Below are 22143 nucleotides of genomic sequence, written 5' to 3'. Positions count from 1 at the left end.
AATCAAGAGACCTTTCTGTGATGGTGAAATGACCTGTTGTGTGCAGGTTACAGTACAATTTTTGTGAATCTCTTTGATTTTGGTCAGACATGTGAATACTATTGCTTTTACAAAATGGTCAAAATCCCAAAAAGAAAAGGTTTTTGTTCCAGCACAACAACAGATCTCCTCCTGATCCGGATGCATCCAGATGTTTGATGAGTCATCGCAACACTTGACTCTGTCCTGAGAGTGTTTGCAAACCACTCCAGTCACATTATCCTGCCTCATGTCTCTTTTCAGTTTCTGTGTTGAAATGTGACCTACATTCTACAGTCTCTCAAACAGTTGAAGTCAGTTTTGTCCTCTTTAAACTGCAGTAATTTTAGCATCAATAGGTTAGAGAAATTAAAAAGTGATTAATAATCTTCCAACATCCCCAATAATGATTAGACCCTCACTGTCTGATCTAATCTTTTGTTAGTTTTTGTATTGTTCAGCTTTATTTTTTTCCTCTGGGCAGTTCTGATATGAAAGTAACTGATTTATTAAACCACTTTAACCTGAAGTTCTTAATTCCCCTGCCAAGATTTGTTTGTAGAAAGTCTAATTGCTGCTTGTTTGTGCTCCACTCAACACCTCCCTCACTATAGTGTGGTGTTGAAGAAGGATAATCCTCTGGACTTACTAAAAGGATAAAGAATCATTAATACAACTTTGGTCAGGTATTTTCAGCATCATATCCAAATTAAGACTGAACTTTGATCTGTTTTCTTAATCTTTAGTGGGATTCTCAGGTAATGATAAAAAAAAAACTTTTTAAAATAGAAAAATCTTATTATCAAAGAGAAATCTTTTTTCCCAATGTGTGTTGCAGTTTATTTCCTCAGTCAAATGAGAAAAATGTATTTTCCCCATCTTCAAAGACATTTTCTGCAGATTTTAAGGTCCAGGTTTTGCACCCCCATGCATCACATCAGTGGAAGAGCAGCTTCTGTTTGAGCCTGACATGGTGTAATCAGAAGAGTCTACGCCATGTGTTGCACAGCTCACATTTGGCTTTGACGTGCTGCATGAATTTGTGTTTCTGCCAGCAGGACTATTTCATTGGTGCTTGGCAAATGTCATGCATGAAGAGGACTTCAAAAAAAGCACTGCCTGGCTCCATAATGGAGGTCTTTTTTTCTTCATTGAAAATGTTAGATAATCTCTCTGTGCTCCAGGGCCAGTCTGTCTGCTGCACAAGAGCAGTCATTGACTCAGTCAGCCCCATGACTCTGCACTGAATGGATCCACATGAAACTGAACAATTTGCAGCACTATGAAGGGTTTTCAAAGCATGCCTTGAAATGTTACCTCCTGTAATTGTACAAACTTATGTTGTACTTGTTCTGTGTACTCTTAATGATTCGTAATTGCCAAAAATCAACCAAACTCTTGGGGTTTTTTGATACCTCCCAATTCCCCTGCCTCATTTTGGCACGTTTATTTGAGCCAAAGACGTAAAGCATTTGAAATCAGGTCAGCAGATTTGTTGCATTATAAAAAAGCTCAGTTTTCCCATAAACAGCTGCACTGAACAGTTGAACACTGTAATCTTTTAGCAAACATCACTGAAATGAGAGTTAATGGTGCTTATTCAGCTGTGGATGTGGAGACATAGTGTGAAGGTTTCACCTAAAATAAACTACAGCTCCCATGTTCTACCTAATGAAGACATTTTTCAACCAGCCCAACAACAGGGCTTTAAAATGTAGAGGTTTTGCTGCAAAAAAAAAATGCTTGTTGGTGCAATCCTTCTGTTTAATGGTCTGTTTTAACAGTTTGGAGGACAAAAAGACTAATCTGCAAAATATTTCCTGGCACTCATATTTAATCCTCAGTCACTGTAATAGTAGTGAAGCTGGATTTATTAATTACAACCACAGTCGTATTTTCAAAGTGACAATTCAGTCTAACTAGCCTCAACTGTGTTGTTAACACGCTAAGAATTCTTTCAGCGCTGTAGTTGTTAGCATGTTATTTTTAGCAATTAGCTTCTAGCACCCCTGTGGTTAAGTACAGCTCCACCGAGCTGCTAGCATGGCTGAACTCACTTTGTGACGAGAGTATAATACACGTCAGAGCAGATTGGATGGATTTGCATGATCTGTGGAAGAAGAGGAAACCATGACACACAGAACTGCTCTATCATTGTATCATAACTCCTCCAGCTGGCTTGAATTAGCATACCCACCTGATATGGTAATTTCCTGTGTGCAGCTTGTTCTCAGAGCAGAGCTGTCAGGATGTTCTTTTTTTTTTTTTTTGCACAGAATGAGAAGTGATGCGCTACACACCCTGAACCAGGCCTTTAATCCTATTTTTGTTTTATTTGTTGTGTAGCTTTATGCCAGTATATAGAAGCTACTAAATTCAGAGATGGGGCCAGAGGAAATTTGGCACAAGAAGGTAACCCTCCGACCAACACGCTCCTCCCCCTTTTAACCTGAGCTCAGCTTTAACCCTTCAGCCTTTAACCTAGCACTCCTTGTCTTTTTTTTCTGCAGTCCTCTTTTGTTTCTTCAAATCTTAGTTGTTACTGTTGTTTTCAGCACAGGTGTGGGGACCTACCCTTTCTGTTTTTGAGCACTTTGATTTCTCTCCCCCTTGGTTTCTGTTTTCCCCTGCCTCTCCCGCCCTCGGCAGCAGCTGAACAATGAGCTGATGTTTGACAATCACGCTTCTGTTTCTTTCTCACACACACATGAATCGAGTGCTGCCTGCGGCTGCGCTGGCATTGCTTGGTCAATGTTTACTCTCCCCCCTTCACTCTGAATGACTTTTCAGTACTACCTTGGTGTGTGCATCACTTCTGCCTTACTCTGAGTTCAAATCGACTCAATTTATGCTTCCTATGATTGATCAGTTAGGTTTGTGTGTTCCTTTGTATTGTCATTAAAGCTGTCAGGACGCATTACTATCTAAAAGCTGGACAGATTTTCTTTGATAGCTAACGTTATCTCGGAGTGAAGCTGCCTGTTTGGATATTTTCCTAAGCTAACTGTCCAAAACGATATGCAGATGACAGCTTTATATGATGCAATACAATTTTCCTCTTAAGATAAACATGCTGACTTGCTTTTTTCCTCTGGAGCTGCGCCTGGCATTTTAAACCTCCTTCTTCAGAACTTTTTTTTTTAGCTTTTCTGTCAACTCTAAAACTTGAGCGAAGTCTCATTTTTGTTGTTTTTTACCCTCCTCTCTGTTTGTCTTCATTTTCAGGTGAGAATTTTGAGCAGAGTCCATTGCGGAGAACCTTTAAATCCAAAGTTCTAGCACATTTTCCAGACAATGTCGAGTGGAATCCATTTGACCAGGATGCAGTGGGCATGGTATGATCTCTTAATTTGATATTTTGTACATAAGAATTCTAAACAAGCTTTGGTTTTATCAGAAAAAGCCAAATTTTCAATTTTTTACTCCAGATTTTACACCCCAACTTAGTTTACAGATATCAAATTGGAAGTGTTTGCATGAGGAAAGCAAACATTTACCAAAACTCTCAGCCTTGCTCTCAATAAAATTGTGTAAAACCCTGGCTCTTAACACACCTCGACTCCAAAGCATTATTTTTGATGAAGGACATGATGTGACTGATAGAATTTCTTCGTGTTAACATGATAACTTTTCTGCCTGCCCTCTCACAGCTCTGTATGCCAAAGGGTCTGTCCTTCAGGACGCAGGTTGACACACGGGAGCCTCAGTTCCACTCCTTCATCATCACCAGAGAGGATGGCTCCCGAACCTACGGTTTTGCTCTCACCTTCTTTGAAGAGGTGACCAGCAAGCAGATATGCAGTGCCATGCAGACTCTTTACCACATGCACAATGCAGAGCAGTACGACATCTTGCACACTCCAACCTCGCCGAAGGGACCCGAGGACCAGCGACACCAGCACTCCTCCCAGCCTCGTCCTGTGCTCCACGCTGCACCTGCCATCTCCCGCCTGCAGCGCTTCAACTCCTACGACATCAGTCGTGACACACTGTACGTGTCAAAGTGCATCTGCTTAATAACACCCATGGCCTTCCCTCAGGCCTGCAGGAAGGTGCTGCAGCAGCTTCACCAGGCTGTTACCTCCCCCCTGCCCCCTCCCCTCCCCCTGGAGAGCTACATCTACAACATCCTCTATGAGGTGCCGATGCCACCCTCCGGACGTTCACTCAAGTTCTCAGGCGTCTATGGGCCTGTGGTGTGCCAGAGGCCGAGCACATCGGAGCTGCCTCTGTTTGACTTTGCCATCAGTGAGATGTTTGAGCTGCTGGGTGTGGAGAACGTTCTCCAGCTGTTCACCTGCGCCCTGCTCGAGATGCAGATACTGCTCTACTCACAGCGTAAGTACCCGATCTACTACAGTTTCACTCAATGTTCTCAACTTCCTTTGACATCCTGTCCCATTACAATGCATTGATTACAGGTTCCCATGATAATAAATCAAAAAGAACACAAGTAAGACTTTCCCATACATATCTTTATTCTTTCAGCTGAGCTGTGACTAAAAAAATGACAGCTGGTCTTTGAATGTAATGGGGAAACAATCCTGTTTGAGAAAGACGTCTCAAGAGATCATTCTGGGGCTTGGAGACGTATCAGTGTCATGACGTAAGGCCAGAAACTGTCAGGGGAACTGGGTATTATTTGCTGTGTAGTAGCTCAAGGCATTTTTTCTTTCTTTGTTGAAAGAAAGACCCCAAGAAAATACACAAAATACATTTTATGATTAAAACTATCAAAACTAGGTCCAAATACATACAACCCTTATGAACAATTTAATCGTTTTTTTGATGGAGTATAAAGCTTTTAATGCTTGCTGATTCAATTGAAGAATAGAAAGGTATTCAGCATCAGTTTTTAATATTTAAAAAGTTTCACCAATGCACAATAGACAGTGGACAACTCACCATTAGAGTCTCCAGTTTTTGCAGTGGTACGCTGCAAGAGCACAGAGAAGCAAACATTTTTCATCATGTCACTCTCTCCTTTCGTAATCCACCTCTGTGGCCAGCTTCAGATATTTTAGGATTTAAAATGTCTGGATGGTGGTTGTGAGGGGACAAAAACCATTGCCCTGAGCTATGACACATGTTTGATATGCATGGTGAAAGTATTATCCAGCAGATTACATAACCTGTTGAGTGTTTCCATTAAAGTGATACACTGTTCGTAGTAGGCTGTGTTAATGTCATCCTCACTCAGCCATAACAGGCAGCTCCTACAATCAGCAGTTGTTTATTTGTACGCTTGTCATTAGCTTTGTAGGTATTTTGTGTTTGCTTGTGTGAGCTGCTCTGTTAAGTTGGCCTTTTTTGGGTTTTTAATCATCGGATAAACAGATAGAAACATATTTTATTTTATCTGAGCTGCTGTTGGTGTAAAAAAATCACATATTGCAGAGAGCTTATTTTATCTGTTTATTGGAAGAAGCTGCTATAAAAACAATTTAATCCATGCCATCATTTGCTGAGCTGAATGAAAAAAGAGTGTGTGTGTGTGTGTGTGTGTGTGTGTGTGTGTGTGTGTGTGTGTGTGTGTGTGTGTGTGTGTGTGTGTGTGTGATTGGGGGGAAACAGGGAAAACATTTAAGGCTGTAAGCCCTGGTGTGGTGATTAGATCCATTACACTGGCAAGAGAAGGCGAATGGTTTACAAAACGCCAGCGGGGGGAGAAGCTCTTAAGGGGGAAAGCTGTGGTGTTACCAGGCAACCCGGAGACAGGGAGGATAGCAGTGATGCAGGGTGATTATCATTGGTTGGAAGTGACATCATACCACCCCCCCACATGAGGCTCATCACTGCAGAACGTGTGAAGAGTGTTGTGTTGTGTAGAGTTAAGCTCTGGCAATCTTCCTCTGAGAAGAAACGAGGGATTGTTAGGAAGACGATGCCGTAAACACACACACACATACACACACACACACACACACACACACACACACACATACACACACACCCAGAGAGGAAGCTCTAAATAAGCAGGCCATGTCTTTGCTGTGTGACAAAAAAACACTAAACCCATTCCTCGAGTGGAAACAAAAATATAAAACGCTGTGGCCAGTCTCTTCTTCAAAAGACATCAAAAAGAAACATTTAAATTCTCTGCTTCCACTTTTCTGAAACAGGAAGCACATCATCTGCCAATCACATGTCAACCAGTGTGATATGCTGCTATTCAGCCATTGTTGGTTTTTCGTTGTTTCAAGGGAATCTTCTGTCTGCAATTGATTGGTGACACAAAAGATGAATAACGAAAAAGAAAAAGAGATTAGTGTGAAGGAGATCTCAAGTATTGAGACACAGTTGTATGTAGACTATGATGGATTTTGCAGTTAAACAGCGCTTGTTTGATTCCCAGTGTTGCTTTATCTTGAAGTAGGTTTAACAGCACAAACATGATTTTGGCTCCTCAACATTTTTAGGGCCACTATACAACATGTTTCTATTTTTTAAGCTTTTTTGGGGGGCTTTATGCCTTGAATCAGAAAGTACAGGACAGTGAATAGAGCAGAAAACAGGGAAGGAGTGGGGAGTGACATGTGGGAAAGAGGCCACAGGCTGGATTCAAACCCAGGCCGCCCACACGAGGGTGAACCTCACGGAGCGCGACCTAGCCCACTAGGCCATCTGTACTCCTTGTATTTACAATTCTATATTACTTTACCCAAATATTTGCTAACTAACTTTTTTACATTTCTTAAAGAGCCTTTTTTTGCAGAAACAGGTTTCTGTTTTGTAAATCTCCTCCTAACTGTCTGACAATAACTTTATGAATTGTAAAATTCTTGTCCCAAAGAGACCCAGCCAAGCTCAAAAACCTTTCAAGTTTAGAGGGTAATATCTGTCAGGTACAAAATTACGAACCTTGAGCTTACTTGTTATAAAACGTGTCAGATACTCTTACATCATGGCAGAAATTGATGAATTTAAGAATGTCACAAATTCGACTGATTATGAGTCATGTAACCAGAAATTCCTAGCTGACAAAACTAAAGGTAAGCAAATAAGTCAAAACTGAGCACACTTCATTTACAATGGCTCAACACACACACAGGATTACAGAGTCTGCAGTCATTCTCAAATTGATTCGCTACATGGCTAATGTTAGCTTTGCCAGCCTCCGGTCATCCATGGTTATATTAGTTTAACCTGACACAGCCTACACACAACTGTGTCTCAGTACTTAAGATCAAATACCACCAGTTTGTATCACACTACAAGAGGCCATCTGTAATTCTTAATTGTTTACAGCATTATAGCATCACGACAGTATCCATGAACTGGGGTTACTGTTTAGACACAACATATGACCAGCATTAAGGCATACAGCAACACAAACATTATGCTATTGTATTATTGTTTGTAATCCTGGCGCTGACTAGTGATGGTAATGCCGTTTAACAGTTCAACTGACAAAATGTGCGCATCTCTGATAGTATTTCTCACACCCAATTATGCATCTGCAGCCAGTTACCTGAAAACCTAAACAGCATAAACAGATTCTAACCAAATGTCTAACCAAGTTTTTCTTATTTAATCGATGTGGTGCAAAAATTTACTACAATCAAAACTTTTTATGTGGGAAAAAAGTACACCAAACAATAGCTCACAGCAGTAATTAACATAAGAAGAATGTCTAATGTTCTTAAGATTCAACCCCTTGAATACACACAACCAAGCTTAAAGTACTTAATATAAACGTGTTCATTTTTGGTTGTACGCTGTATTTTCAGGTTGCTATGCTACAAATGTTTGCTCAAGGATCTGAGCAAAAAAACTGAGTTACTTCAGACATCACTTCAAGTCTGAACTGCTACCAGTTCTCAGCACAGGCATGTACAAAATGTTCAAGCACCTGTGTATATATAGGCAACAGTACTTGACTGTTTGAGACGTGAGTTAAAGTGGTTTCTTGTTTCTGTGGCCCAGTTTAAGAGCAGACGGGTGATGTTAGTATTCTTGTCCCCATCCTGGGAGAGGAAGAAGGGGGATGAGGGGGGAGGCCAAGGCAAGGGTGAGAGTCTCTCATGGACCCAGCGGGACATGACCAAATGAAGGAATGGTATTTGTTTTGGCCCCATATCAGGAAAGGCAGATCTGCTGTCCAATGTACAGTAGGTGTCAAAATGATAGAGCAAGAATGCAGATGAAGAGGAGCGGACACATATTTGCATTTATAAACATTGACTCAAGTGTGAACATAGAAGGAGTGTAGCTGTGTGGAGTCATGACAAAGGAATCTAACATTAGCCAGAGGGGAGGCTGACTGCAGCTGTGACAAAGTTCAGAGTCTTGTTTCTTCAAAAGATCGAGGCCACAAAGAGTTTACTGAGGACTTCTTCTGTTGATGAAGTAGTCCTGCTGCACAGGGGCTAAACTAATGCTGTGTGTGGGGCAAGAAGACTCTGAATTTGTTGGTCAATCAGCTTCATGTTGACCCTAAAAAGGCCCTAAAAAAACCTAGATATTAATGTAATTGCTGCTCTTAAAAACACATTTTACATTTTACAAAAACTCTTTATGTCAGATCAGCATTTTTTCATTTTGTGACAGTAGATAAATTAAAAAAACAGCTTAATTTCCTCTTCTGTCCCCTGGTTTCTTAGAGTTACAGTGTGTTCACAGGAGACATGGGATGTGTGTCAGGGAGACTCATTTAATAAACAAAATTAATGAGGTTGGCTAAGATAAGACTGGGTCTTTTGTCATTTCTTTCTGTCCATGGAGACCTCAAACATTTGACCCATTTGGTTCAGCTTTATATTAAAGACAAACAAAATGTGATCTTTCCCAAATCATAGATATCCTGCACTGTAAAGATCCCTTTCTGTGTGATACATGTTGGTAGCATATATAAACTTAAAAGGCTGCGTCCCCTCAATTACAACTTGTCATCACAGCTTAGTCTATCAGAGTTGGTCACTGGTTCAACAACACCACACCTACATATACAAAACATCAACCAAAGCAACTGTTGAAGCAGAGTTTTGTGTTTTCCTTTGTCCTTTCAGGTTATACAACCTCATCTGGTTGAGCCATTCTCTTAATTTAAATATGTTCCCAACAATTATGCATGCTGACAGAGCTAGTACTGGTATTTTTGGATGAGCCTGTGTGGCTACTTTTCTCTTCATGCAGCAGGATTGACTGTAGTGCAAACAAGGAGAAGACAGCATAATGACCCTGATACAACAAACAGTCATGTTGCACAACTTGTCAGTTGGGCTGTTTACTGGCCAAAGTTTTTTTTTCTTTTTTGGGGTAATCCAGCAGGAAAAGGCATTGCAGCTGTGGATGTTAGAGGATGATTAGGAAAGAGTTTGGCTGCTTTTTATGTTTAAACAACAGGAAATAGTCTCAGATATTCAATGGCAGATAATTCAGTACGTTAAAACTCTTAATAAAGAAATAATATTATAGCACAAGTGATAACTCACAAATGGTCATGTAAATCACAAATGTAAATCCAGTCATGATATGTAAAATCCACATATAGGATTCATCACTGTCTTTCTGTGTGTGTGTCACAGATTACCAGAGGCTGATGACAGTGGCAGAGAGCATCACAGCCTTAATGTTCCCCTTCCAGTGGCAGCATGTCTACGTTCCCATTCTGCCTGCCTCCCTCCTCCACTTCCTGGACGCTCCTGTGCCGTACCTCATGGGTCTCCACTCCAACGGACAAGATGACCGCACCAAGTTAGAGCTGCCGCAGGAGGTACTAATACAGAAATAGTATCTTCTTATTATGACTCTGTACGGTCTGTCTGTTCCATCTTTTCAGTACAGATCAGATGAATCTTTTCCTCTGTGCAGGTGGTTTTTCTATTATTCCTTTAATACTTTGTTATACTTTAGAGTCAACAAAAGATCAGACTATCATTTGAATTATAGTGAAAAATCACCCTTCTCAGTTTTCTTCTGCATCAGTGGCACAAGCATACTCTCTAACAAGGTTTATTTTTGTTGTACTGCAGAGGTAAGGGCTTTGCTGTAGTGCTGAAACGATCACAGAGGACAGTTTTGTGTTAACCTGTATTGTCCGTTCACTACAAAGCTGTATTTTTAAGCCAGATGCTTGTAGAAATGTGTTATTGTGCTGTGTTGACTATTAGAATATGCTTTATGCTATATGCTATATTTTTTGTCCCTTGTCATATCTAAGGCAAACTTGTGTTTTGTGGACATCGACAACCACTTCATTGAGCTGCCAGAGGAGTTGCCGCAGTTCCCCAACAAACTGGAATTCATTCAGGAGATTTCAGAGGTGCTCATGTCCTTTGGCGTGTCTCCAGAGGGAAATATCCACTCCAGCGACAGCCAGGCCAAATACCGGTTTAGATCCGTGGATATGGTCTCTGATAAGCGAAATGGTAACCTGGCCTCTCCTCTTAACTCCTACCTGCTGAGGGAGAACGAAACTATTGCCAGACTGCAGGCACTGGTCAAGAGGACAGGTGTGAGCCTGGAGAAGGTGAGGAATTACATTAAACAAAGAAAAGAGTGCTTTATGAGAATCGTTTAATTTTAATGTTTTAAAGACAGGTCACGATATTACTGTGACTTTAAATTAATTTAACCTTTTTTTTATATTTTGTTTAAATTTTGTCCCCAGACACAACAGACTTAACTAAAAGGGCTATGCAGATAGAGCGGATCTACACTTCATTCTTTGTAATGTTTGCAATGTAAAACTTTACTGTTTTCCATTTATGCCACCTGAAATGGAAAAAAAAAGTTGAAAGAGCCTAGTTTGACCTGAAAAATAATAAATTGCTCTATAAATATAGATACAACGTAAATACATTTTAACTGCAACATTGTGCTCCTATAAATATACAACATTTGGCCAGTAGAGTTCATGTTAGTTAAAGTTTTTTTCCCTTTCCCTTTAACTAACTATCATGTCCATTACTTTAACTATTTGCATAATAAATATAAATGAAGAAATCCAAAATTGATTATGTTAAGTTCTGAAGTGGCCCAAAGGCAGGTAAAGGGTGAGGTGGTCATTATTATCATGTTTAACCATGTAAACTGGAAAAAACATAGATGTTTATTTCATGTTACAATTTATTGTCATAGTAATAGTAATGAGGGACAATAAACAAAAGAGGGCGCTCTTTCTATGCAACAAACCCAACTACAGCCACCTGGATACATCATACGTGTTATATCAGGTCCAAGAGGAGAAAGTATCTTGTATTGTTAAGTTATGTTTACATTAGAAATTGTAAATACTTTCATCTTTCAGTGAATGATTTTATATTGCATATTTTATGCATCAGAGATCTTTAACAGCCTGTTTGTGTTTTGCACATCATTCTCAGAGGGCAAGCAGCTGCCACCCACAGCGGTGTTGTAATGCTGCTTTCCTTAACAGTTGAAATAATCAACACCAGCTGCCCTGAAATGCTGCTGCTTAATGTCTCACAGCCTTCATGACAGAAACCTTTTGTATGTCAACATCAACGGATGTATTAGGCATCTGTATGGTCTCATTTTCGTTTGCCTTGAGTGTCAAAAACTCTAAGCTGCTGTAAAGACTGAAAGACGAGTGAATTTGTGGCTAATTAGACAAAGTCTCTGTGAATGCAGCTTAATCTGCTTATGTACTATTGGCCTGTATTAACTTTTCAAGAATGGATTAGCTCATTGTCTGCGAATAGTTTTTAGCTTTGAGGTCAGACCTCACTTGTTGTAATTCATATCTAAAATGACTGCTGTTACAGTCACAGCTGCACACTTTCACGTACATCCACTTGGTAGGCCTGCTCTGTGTTTTTTTAGCCCCTCTCGTGCTGGCATCTGTCCAGCTGAACTACTGATATGCTAAAAAAAGAAATAGTGTTGAGTTTGCTATAGGTCATAAATCACTCCATGTCCTTGACTTCCTTTCCCATAACCCCACTGCTTCATCAGCAGTCTTTGGTAACCTGCAGATTAGATAACATGAACAATATCCACTGTTTTGCTTCTTTTCTATGTCTTAAAGGGGTTTCTATTTTTATCTCACCGTTCTTTTTGTTGTATTTGGGTGTGCGATAATGAACATCAGCTGGAGGTGAAAGAAGATGCCAGCAGCAATAAGGACATGCGGTTTCATTGCGATGAGGAGGAGCTAAAGATGCACCAAGTCAACATCCAGGTGCGCGAGGTCTTCGCCAACCGGTTCACCCAGATGTTCGCAGATTACGAGGTGTTCGTCATCCAGCCAAGCCAGGACAAAGAGTCCTGGTTCACCAACAGAGACCAGATGCAGAACTTTGACAAGGTTATGAGCTTTACAAATTGTCCTTACAGCGTAATTGTGAAGACATCTTTTCTTAGTAACACGTGACATCACATTCAGCTCTTAAAATTTCTGTATGTTGGATTGTGTGCAGGCCTCCTTCCTCTCAGACCAGCCAGAGCCTTACCTGCCCTTCCTGTCACGTTTCCTGGAAACACAGATGTTTGCTTCCTTTATCGATAGTAAGATCCTCTGTCATGATGATGAGGAGAAGGAGCACACGCTGAGGGTGTTTGACTCCCGTGTGGATAAGATTCGCATGCTAAATGTCCGCACGCCCACACTGCGCACCTCCATGTACCAGAAATGTACAAACATTGAAGAAGCAGGTGAGTTTTGAATACTCTTCAATGAGCTAAAAGATTACAGAAAGTATTCTTAAAAGTTCAGAAATAATTCAACTGCTTTCAAACATTTTTTGGTGTGCTTGACTGTATCAAAAATGCCCCAGACTGCTGGAACTGTCCCTGGATCACAACAGCTTTCTAATTTCAGCCTCAAGTTTCTAATAGCTTCTGTATTCTCTGTAATCACAATGTGTAAACCAAAAATGTCCCTTTTATCAAACATGATTAAAGAAACCAAAAATAAACCCCTGAATTTTAAGTCTAAGTAAAGGTGGCCAGGGTGTAATTCAAAGTGTGAATTTTTGATAGACCTGAGCTTTCTAGTTAACTGACTGGTGATTGCTGTCTTCTTCACAGACAACCTGGTTAAAAAGCGATATGTAAAAGCTGATTTTGTTGCCCCTGGACCTCATATCATTGGGCTGGAAAATGACGACCCTCACCTTCGTAATATTTTCGCACATTACCTCAAGCATCCCTGGGTGGAAGCTCTTTGAACATATATGCAATGCATTCATTCACAGAGGATAGATGCACTCCCTGCTTAATAACTTGGATCAAAGTTTAACTTGTATAAGAATAATTTACACCTTCAGTTTGAAGGTGCCAAATTGTGTTTTTACAAGTTCTCATTTTCAAAGATCAAGTCCTCTGTGTGATCCTTTATGTATTGCATACATGTCAGTTTGTACATCTGTAGTTTTCAATTGTGGGAAAAAAAACACTTGAATTGATAATTAAGAAAATTTCTGATCTTATCGTTGGTGAGCTGGTACTTTGCAGCATGCAGGTGATTGGGTTACATTTGAGCCCTTTCAGGGAATCAAATCCATGCACCTGTGAATCACAGCATAAGACACTGTGGGTAAAAGCTGTTATCCAATCGGTCTGTAACTCCTCAGCATTATTGAGTGATATGTTTCATTTATTGCATTTGTTAAATTTCATTTGAAGCTGTTTAATGTTGAATCTCTTCTAAATTCATAGATGCTTTGTCAACCCACCCATATGTGTGGGTTGATTATCAGGCAAAAGAAATCACTGTCTTAAGCTACATTCATGGATGATTCTGAAATGGTTTCTTTAGAAAAATGAAAGAAACAAAGAGAATCTATTCTCAGCCTCTTTTCTGACACTTCTTTTGGTTCTGTGGGTGTATGGGAGGAATTCAGCTTGTTCTCTTTCTTTACTTGTCACTCATTCTCCATTCTCTTGGTTTCACTAAGCTACAGAAAATGCTTAATCATGATGGTTCTGGGACTTCTTCACCTTCTCCTACCTCTGGTTCTTGATATTGAGCTTTTTTATTGCCCAAACTCAAATACACATTGTAGTTCTAAGGACTTAATAATAATCCTCTTTCACAGTCAGTGCACAGTTGAAACAAACAAAATGAAATGAGTGCATCCTGTCTCACCACCTCCCACGTTTCCTCCACAGAGAAAGCCATTGAGATGAGAGTTGCAAAAATTGACCACACAGCCCTGCACCCCCACCTGCTGGACATGAAGATCGGTCAGGGTCGCTACGAGCAGGGCTTCTTCCCCCGACTTCAATCTGATGTGCTCTCAACCGGGCCAACAAGCAACAAGTGATTATTGGTCCTATTTAATTGTAAAAAAAAAAAACACGTCATGGTTTGTTTTTGGTTCCTTGGTAAAGCCTAAGTTATGTATTCTGTGAAAGGTGGACCAAAAGGAGCGCCCCTGCGCAGTGGAGGAGGCGAGATCGACAGAAGCAACACGCTGAGCACCTTTATTTGGACAACGACCAGAGAGAGGTAAAACTGCTTCTCTGTTCTTGTACTCACACCAATCGACTGCGTCAGCTTTTTCATTTTGCATGATCTGTTGTCTGTTTTCTTTTTTCTGACGTTGTTGTCATCATCTTGTCTGCTTAACTCTCCTCCTCTCCATACTGCTGGTCACTTGTCTTGTTTTTTTTTTCTTTCTCCCTTTCTCTGCCTCTCCTGCACTCACGCTTGCACACTCTCAGCATGTAGAGTGTTTGTTTCCGGAGCTGCAGCTCCTGCTGTTTCTTGACTACTACTGGCTCTCGCAGTCCTTCAAGCCCTGTCTAAAGTCGGTCTCTGTGGATGTGGTATGTGTTAGAAGTCTGTGAGATATTAAGCCTGAGCACTGGAACCTCATGTGGTCCCAACATCCCCAGGCTTTGTTTAACTCCACCAAACTCTGCAACTCTCAGAAATCGAACAAATTGTTTCTTTTCTTTTCACAAGTTTTAAAAAATGAATAACTGTACTTTTAATGACATCTTTTGATTCGATTCGATTTGTTTCATCATAGCTCTTCATTTTATCCACACTTAAGTAGCGTACACCACTAAATGTTTCATTTTTCTGTTTCTCTTGCACAGCACCATGTTAGTATTAACACTATTGGCTGGTCACACTCTGTCAGACTAAAGAAAGTGTGAAGATGTATGAATGCCAAAATCACATTTTTTAAAGAGAAGAAAAACTTTACAGATGTTTCTCTTGTGTCATTTACTTCTTTTCTTCAGTTTACTTTTTAATTTAATGTCACTATTTTCAAGTCATGATTTCAAAGACTGAATATCAGTAGTTGCTTTATTCATTTCATTTGCAGAAGTACCAATTTCCAGTATCGTAAACCATACAGCAGACATAAATACCAAACTGCAGCAGCCTCTTGTCATGCCTGACTCTGTTTCGGTAGATCAAGCTGTGATTGAACACCTGTAGTTGCAGTTTTTTCCTCTTGGGGTTAGCTGTTAGCTGACACAATTCTTTCTTTCTCTATGTTATTAGAAGTACATCCAGGAAGCTAGAAACCTTGGCACAACCATCAGACAGCCCAAACTGTCCAACCTGTCTCCTTCAGTCATCGCTCAGACTAACTGGAAATTTGTTGAAGGGTTGCTTAAGGAGTGCAGGAACAAGGTTCGTGTACCACTGTCCTCTAGTAAATTAGTATTGGCTGTCATAGACATAATGGTGTCATATCTTTCATAAAATACATGACTTCTTCCTTGACCAGGGTTAACATATGTCACCAGAAAATAACTGTGTCTTTCTGTGCCTCTCTGCAGACAAAGCGTATGCTGGTGGAGAAGATGGGTCGGGAGGCCGTGGAGCTGGGTCACGGAGAAGTCAGCATCACTGGTGTAGAGGAGAACACTCTGATCGCAAGTTTATGTGACCTGCTGGAGAGGATTTGGAGCCACGGGCTGCAAGTGAAACAGGTGAGCAAATACAGGATTATTGCTGTCATCACTTTAATTACTGGACTGATCCTCCAAAGCTGGTGGACGTGAAGGGCTCTCTAATAAACAGTTGGACTCATCTAGGTTTTCCTTTCAGGGTAAATCTGCCTTGTGGTCTCACCTTCTGCACTATCAGGAGAGCAAAGAGAAGAAAAATGCTACTCCAGGCAGTTTGGGTCCTCCAGGTAAATGCTGAAATCACTTCAACTGAGTAACAAATAAGTGACTATTGTTTTAGTGGGGCTAACAAATTTATGATGATCATTCTTTGCACGTCAGGTTTCATTCATGATACTGAGAGACGCAAATCGGATGGTGGTGTTTTGGCCATGGCTCCTCTAAAAGTGTCCCTGATCCAAGATATGAGGTGAGAGGGTCTGGGGGTTACCTTTATACAAGAAACAGCAACAAGGCAGTGACTTACAAAAAAGTTGTTGAATGAGTAAAAAGTGGACACTATGGGTTGGTTGTTATTGAAGATCTGGGTCAATATTCTCAGAAGTTAGCTTAATAAGACTGCCCCCTTGTGGCAGACTTTTGAACAGCACCTACATGAAGATGTGGGTTCCTATATTGATTAATGGCTAAATTTGGTGTAGAAATGAAAATGATCCTCAGTTCAATTGAGCAAAAATTAAAAATTAGGAATGAAATATTTGAACTATAACTATGCTGTATATTTATAAATACACAGACTCCCACTTGCTCATTTTGCTGGATTTAAACAAATTCTCACATTTAGGATAAATAGAGCAAAAAAGCTCTTTTCTCTTTTTACTAAATTGTTTGGCATGTTTGTCCCAATTTACATGGTCGATTGTGAGGTATTTGGAAGTCAGGTGAGACATGCAGCACAAATTCCCTTGGTCAGATCCAAACTGATGAGGCTACAATTAACATCACCACTGTCTCAGACCTTTAGGGTCTATCTGATGGCCCACTTGACTCAAGTTTTCCTCCTTTAGTGTATTTTTAAACAAGATAACCTCTGTGACCTCAGTAACTCAAGCCGGATACCTGCACACTGTCACAACTGTGTGCGTTAGAAGCCATCAACATCGTATCCATGCCCGTGCTGTGAGGAGTCTTGTAGTGAGTCTGTGTAACAGCACGTTACTTCCAGCCTAATTACCAGACCCCCTGCTAGTCTGACTGAGAAGAGGGGAGGGGTCAGCTTGAGGCACAAACACTCATACTGCACCGATAGATCGGCCCCCTCCCCTCCAAATTTATGTAAACACATGTGACACGGAGGCAACCCTTACAGTTTAAATAATTGATCTTCTGATCTTAACACGCAGCAGAAATGTAGCTGATTTTATTCACATCTTAAAGCTTATTGATCATGATGGCAATACTTCAAATGTGTATGAGGCTGTGTTTTCTGAGGAAGATGAGTGCATACACTACATGTTTTCCTCCGTTGCCATGGGGATAACGAGCTGAGAAAACTGGGTTACTTGGTTTAAGTGAGTGTGGAGTGAGAGTGGGGGATGGAAGGTGGAGTACGAGGCGCGTGCAGCTCTTAGCAGACGAGCTGCTGGCACAGGTGGAGTGGAAGGGAATGTGTCTGGACGGCGGAGGCATGATTGTGGCTCCGAGCGATGACATGGGACCGAGTCTGTGTTTGAAAATGCCACCACAGAGGCAGACTGAGCTGCTCCTGAGGCTGTGAGACTGACTCAGGGCAGGAAAGCCAGACTCATCATGATACATAATACAGTAAATGTACCAGAGAGAGCTTTTGAACAAGTGTTGTGCTACGATGATTTCTGGGGAATTTGGCAAAATCTGCTAAATAGGGGTCATTCATCATGCAAAAAATATCCAAACACCTACCAGCAAAAGAGATTCAAGCCTGTAATAAGTCGTTTTTATCAACTTCCTTTATATTTTTTAAAATTAATCAAAAAAAGCCATCATTTCATAAGCCCAAGTATAAGTTCGAGAAGCAACCAGTCATCATCTTAAATAACACATTTTATTATTTCAGTAACACAAAGTAAAAATGTACTCGTATTACCCTTTTAACTCCTCTAATGCACTGAATGAAAGAAGTGATTTAATTGAAATAAGTCGACCATGGTGCGTCAGCCTGAGGTTCTCCTTTCAGCCCTGCCATGTGTGCTCTCAAGAAATCCCACTTGCTGTGATCCGAATCTACAACTAAAATACCACCGACGGGGAAATGGTGTGTGGTTTTCACAGAATTGAAGTAGCAACATAAAGATGCTTCAGTTAGTCAAAAGATTTAAATATTTGCACACAGTAAGTTATATTTGTTTTTATGGCTGTGTTCTGGGAACTCCTCACCCTTCAGTGTGCCTACGTAGAGTGCCAAGGCAGGGGGAGCAGCAGCAAAGATTTCTTGAGGCACAGAATACATTGAGCATTGGTGAAAACAAGGGACACTGAAGTGCCACATTGAGTGCCCATTTCAGTATTTGCCAGTTGGATTTATTCAGCTGATTGGGTCAGGTGTTAAAATCTGCTGATGTTTTGTGGAGCGACCTTTACGTAGCCTGTCTGAACTAACACTAGGCTCAGTTTTGGTTGGTGGTGCTGAATGTAATAACTGTTTATTTGCTATGTTTAGCAACTTTTTTGGACCATTTGGTCTGTAATTAACACCAACTTTCCAACAAAGGAGACATGTTTTGCTTGCTTTGTCAGCCATTTTTATAGCTTAGATCTGTCTTTTACTTTCGCAAATTTTCACTTACTGTCAAGTACTCTTCAAGCATTGATTTAATATCTTGTGTCTTTTTAAGTTGAGTCAGTTTATGGATTAAGCAAATTGAATATGTCAATAAGGATTGTATTTTTTTGTATTTTTGGATTAGATGAGCTATGATCAAATTTTCACCAAGTGTCCACACCTTTAGTAGATTAGTAATGAAAACAGCCTGCCAGTGTATAAACCCAGCACAGATTGGTCAAAGGACTGAGCAAATTTTTAACAGTAAACACATTTTCCATTTGATTTCAGGAGAATCCTTTAATTTTCATTGGGTATAAAAAATGTGTTCATGCTTCAACCTCTTACCTCTCTTCTCTCTGATTTCCCCTTTAATTTTCAGGCATATTCAGAACATCAGTGAGATAAAGACAGATGTGGGCAAAGCCAGAGCCTGGGTTCGTCTTTCCATGGAGAAGAAGCTGTTATCCAGACACCTGAAGCAGCTGCTTTCAGACCACGAGCTTACAAAGTGAGACAACACAAAACTCTGCTGTCAGCTATAGTCTCAGTTTGCAGCTTTAAAATTCACTGATTTTTCTTCCCTACCTCTTCCTGACCCTCTGTCTGTGTCCGTGGTGGAATGCCTGTCTCATATGAAATTAGGATGACATGTAATTTACGCATTTATAATACATTCATTCTTTTTAAATTGAAAAGGATCATTCTTTAGTTCACTGCCAGATCAATTATTCAAAGCCTTCTTAATAATTGATATGTGAGAGTTGAATTGGGTCAGGGGTGGGTCTGTCTGCCTTTGTGACCTTGCAGTCTTCTAACAATCCTTTTTGTTTTCTTCTTGTAGAAAATTGTACAAGCGATACGCCTTCCTCCGCTGTGACGATGAAAAGGAGCAGTTTCTCTACCACCTCCTGTCCTTCAACGCTGTTGATTACTTTTGTTTCACCAACGTTTTTACAACCATCAGTGAGTGCTTTTTTACGCTGTGCAATGATTAAAATCAAAAAAATTAAATGGGTGCGTTCATTAAATTTCTGCCGTCTTGTCATGCAGTGATCCCCTATCACGTGGTGGTGATTTCCAGTAAGAAGCTGGGCGGCTCCATGTTCACAGCCAACCCTTGGGTTTGTGTTTCTGGTGAGCTGGCAGAGACGGGAGTCCTGCAGGTCCCCAGAAACACTCTGGAGATTACTTTTGAGGTTGGTGTTACTTCTGTGATTTGAGATAACTCTAATGTATCAGAACCTTTGGCTTTTAATTTCATTTTTGACTCGGGTGTAAATTTTGTGGTGATGGCATTGGGTTTTTTTCTGATTATTGTAAGAATTTTCATCTGCAACTGATTGTGGAACCTGCTCCATTTTCTGGTGAATAAAAATGATCATATTAAGTAGAGATGCACAATATATCGGTATCAATATTAGTATTGGCTGATGTTGGTCATTATTTTTTACATATTGGTATCAGCAGATGTGTAAAAGTGGGCTGATATTTACTCATTTATTCCCTGCCAGCCATTTTTAGAGCATATTGAACCATCTTTCAAGACCCCAAAATATTGTTTCTGTGACCATGTAAACACCAAAACTACATAAGAAGAGTGGACCCTCTTCTCTTATGTCGCTCTTCCTGTTTTTGATCCAAAAAACAGACAAAACGTACTTTTTTGATCACGTTCATCTCCATCCTTTGATTGTCACCAATATTGATATCTTTCAATATCGGTTATCAGCCATAAGAGCAATATTAATATTGGATACCGGTATCGGCCAAAATTTTCTTACCGGTGCATCCCTAATATTAAGAGACTAAAGGATAAATAATAAAGTTTGTGCTACAAAAGGACAATGCTGTTTTTTATGAAAGTAGCAGTACTTAAAAAGGATTAAATTCATGCTCTTGGAATAAAGTATAACAAATACATACAAGGGACAGAGATGCTAATATAGATATAGCTCATTAGGTGACGTGTATTTGACTTTTACCATACATGAGGTCAGCTGCAGTCATATTGTTTCTTGTAGAAATGTATGGTATGGAGAGTAGATGATTTAGTCAAAGCCTGTATGATCATCTAAATACTTGTGTTCCTTTCCTGTTGGACCATTTAACACACCATACAGTAGATGCAATTTATAACAGAAACTATAAAAATAAAAACAAAAATGTATTCTGAATACAGTTTTTGGTTTGTGTTTTTGAACTCATCATCCTCTTGTGTCTCTCTCAGTGTCAGAACCTGGGCAAGCTGACCACCGTGCAGATGGGTCACGACAATTCAGGGCTCTACGCAAAGTGGCTGGTGGAGTCTGTTATGGTCCGCAATGAGATCACAGGGCATACTTACAAGTGAGTTTTCTTTTGAGAGCCCTCTGTCCACTTTAGTTTAGTTTGAAAGGGTCCTGAAAATCAAAATTTCTTTGCTGTGCAGGTTTCCATGTGGCCGGTGGCTTGGAAAGGGTGTGGATGACGGCAGTCTTGAGAGAATCCTGGTGGGTGAACTTATGACCCCCACCACAGAGAATGATGAGAGGATGTGCCGAACTCCACCCATGCAGCAGTCACCTGGGATGATGAGAAGGTTTGTCACCATCTCGCCAAACAGCAAACCAAGTAAGTTCCTGCACTGTATAACTGTAAATTGTTAACTCTTGAATGATTTGTAATGTTATAGCAGAGGGGAAAACTATTCACATGGAATGAAACTACTTTTTCCCTCTCATTTAGGGGTTACTATTGTTTGAAGTCTTGTTTTTAATACTTTCATGACTGAAATTTGAAGTGCATGAATAAGAAAACACTGATGAATATATAAAACCTGGTTAGGGGGTTCATCTCAAAGTGTCTCTGTTTGCCCTTTTCTTCTTTTGCAGAGTTAAATACAGGTCAGATCCAGGAGGGAGTTGGAGAGGCCATCAATGGGATTGTGAAGCACTTCCACAAACCAGAGAAGGAGGTGAGAGACAGCAGTCTAGACAGGCCCTAACATGTAGTTCTATTATTCATCACAATTGAAGAAAAGCTGCTTTCTGCTCTGGTGGTCTTCAAACCTCTCGGTAACTGTCGACTGTGTGAAGGACGTAAAATTGTTAAAGCTAAGTGAAGGTGATCTCTTACTGTTTTTGTTCTTGATCATGTTGTTCTGGCACAGAGTGATGAATATTGTTCTCACAGCAATAATAAAAACACTTACGCTGGTGGCTATTGCATACTGAGGAACATGGAGTTAGATCTGCTGAAGAAATGCAGTGTAACTGATCTGATGATTACAGGTGCTGAGAATCATTCACCGTGTTGTCAAAGTACAAAGGATTATGTTGGGAAATCCCCTTCACTTCCACCGGGCCTCTTTACAGTACTGATAGAACAATGTGTAGAGGCAGCTCAAATATCACATTTCCCTGACAGTAAAATGTATTCTATTCTCTATTGTTGCCTTTTGTTAAGCCCATCAGAATGTAAATGCTCACTGATTGGCCACAACACCAGGACCACCTGCTTAACATTGTGTACCCCCCCTCTGATCAGGTTTGGACCATAAAGCT

The 22143-nt window shown here is 40.4% G+C and overlaps 1 protein-coding gene across 4 annotated transcripts in view; it reads left to right on the top strand.

Annotated features, from left to right (window-relative positions):
* Positions 1–22143, top strand: part of dennd5a (DENN/MADD domain containing 5A) — a 33752-nt gene that overhangs the window by 8485 nt on the left and 3124 nt on the right. The window contains exons 2-21 of one of the 4 annotated variants that reach the window (XM_074665777.1): positions 2365–2430; positions 3244–3353; positions 3669–4356; positions 9546–9733; positions 10181–10489; positions 12074–12289; positions 12402–12636; positions 13012–13101; positions 14095–14245; positions 14341–14434; positions 15446–15577; positions 15727–15879; positions 15998–16085; positions 16180–16267; positions 18981–19109; positions 19443–19564; positions 19652–19797; positions 20829–20947; positions 21030–21211; positions 21472–21554. In XM_074665777.1, coding sequence (XP_074521878.1) covers positions 2365–2430; positions 3244–3353; positions 3669–4356; positions 9546–9733; positions 10181–10489; positions 12074–12289; positions 12402–12636; positions 13012–13101; positions 14095–14245; positions 14341–14434; positions 15446–15577; positions 15727–15879; positions 15998–16085; positions 16180–16267; positions 18981–19109; positions 19443–19564; positions 19652–19797; positions 20829–20947; positions 21030–21211; positions 21472–21554 — 3389 coding nt within the window. The remainder of the gene's footprint in view (positions 1–2364; positions 2431–3243; positions 3354–3668; positions 4357–9545; positions 9734–10180; positions 10490–12073; positions 12290–12401; positions 12637–13011; positions 13102–14094; positions 14246–14340; positions 14435–15445; positions 15578–15726; positions 15880–15997; positions 16086–16179; positions 16268–18980; positions 19110–19442; positions 19565–19651; positions 19798–20828; positions 20948–21029; positions 21212–21471; positions 21555–22143) is intronic. The other 3 variants (XM_074665779.1, XM_074665780.1, XM_074665781.1) reach the window with 3 other exon arrangements.

The sequence above is a fragment of the Halichoeres trimaculatus genome, unplaced genomic scaffold (genome assembly GCF_033239565.1).
Source record: "Halichoeres trimaculatus isolate MK-OKI-2021-1 unplaced genomic scaffold, fHalTri1.1 fHalTri1_scaffold_3, whole genome shotgun sequence".
In the NCBI taxonomy this organism is placed as follows: Eukaryota; Metazoa; Chordata; class Actinopteri; order Labriformes; family Labridae; genus Halichoeres; species Halichoeres trimaculatus.
Note: the sequence above shows the minus strand (reverse complement) of the source record. Positions and strands in the feature narration are given on the sequence as shown.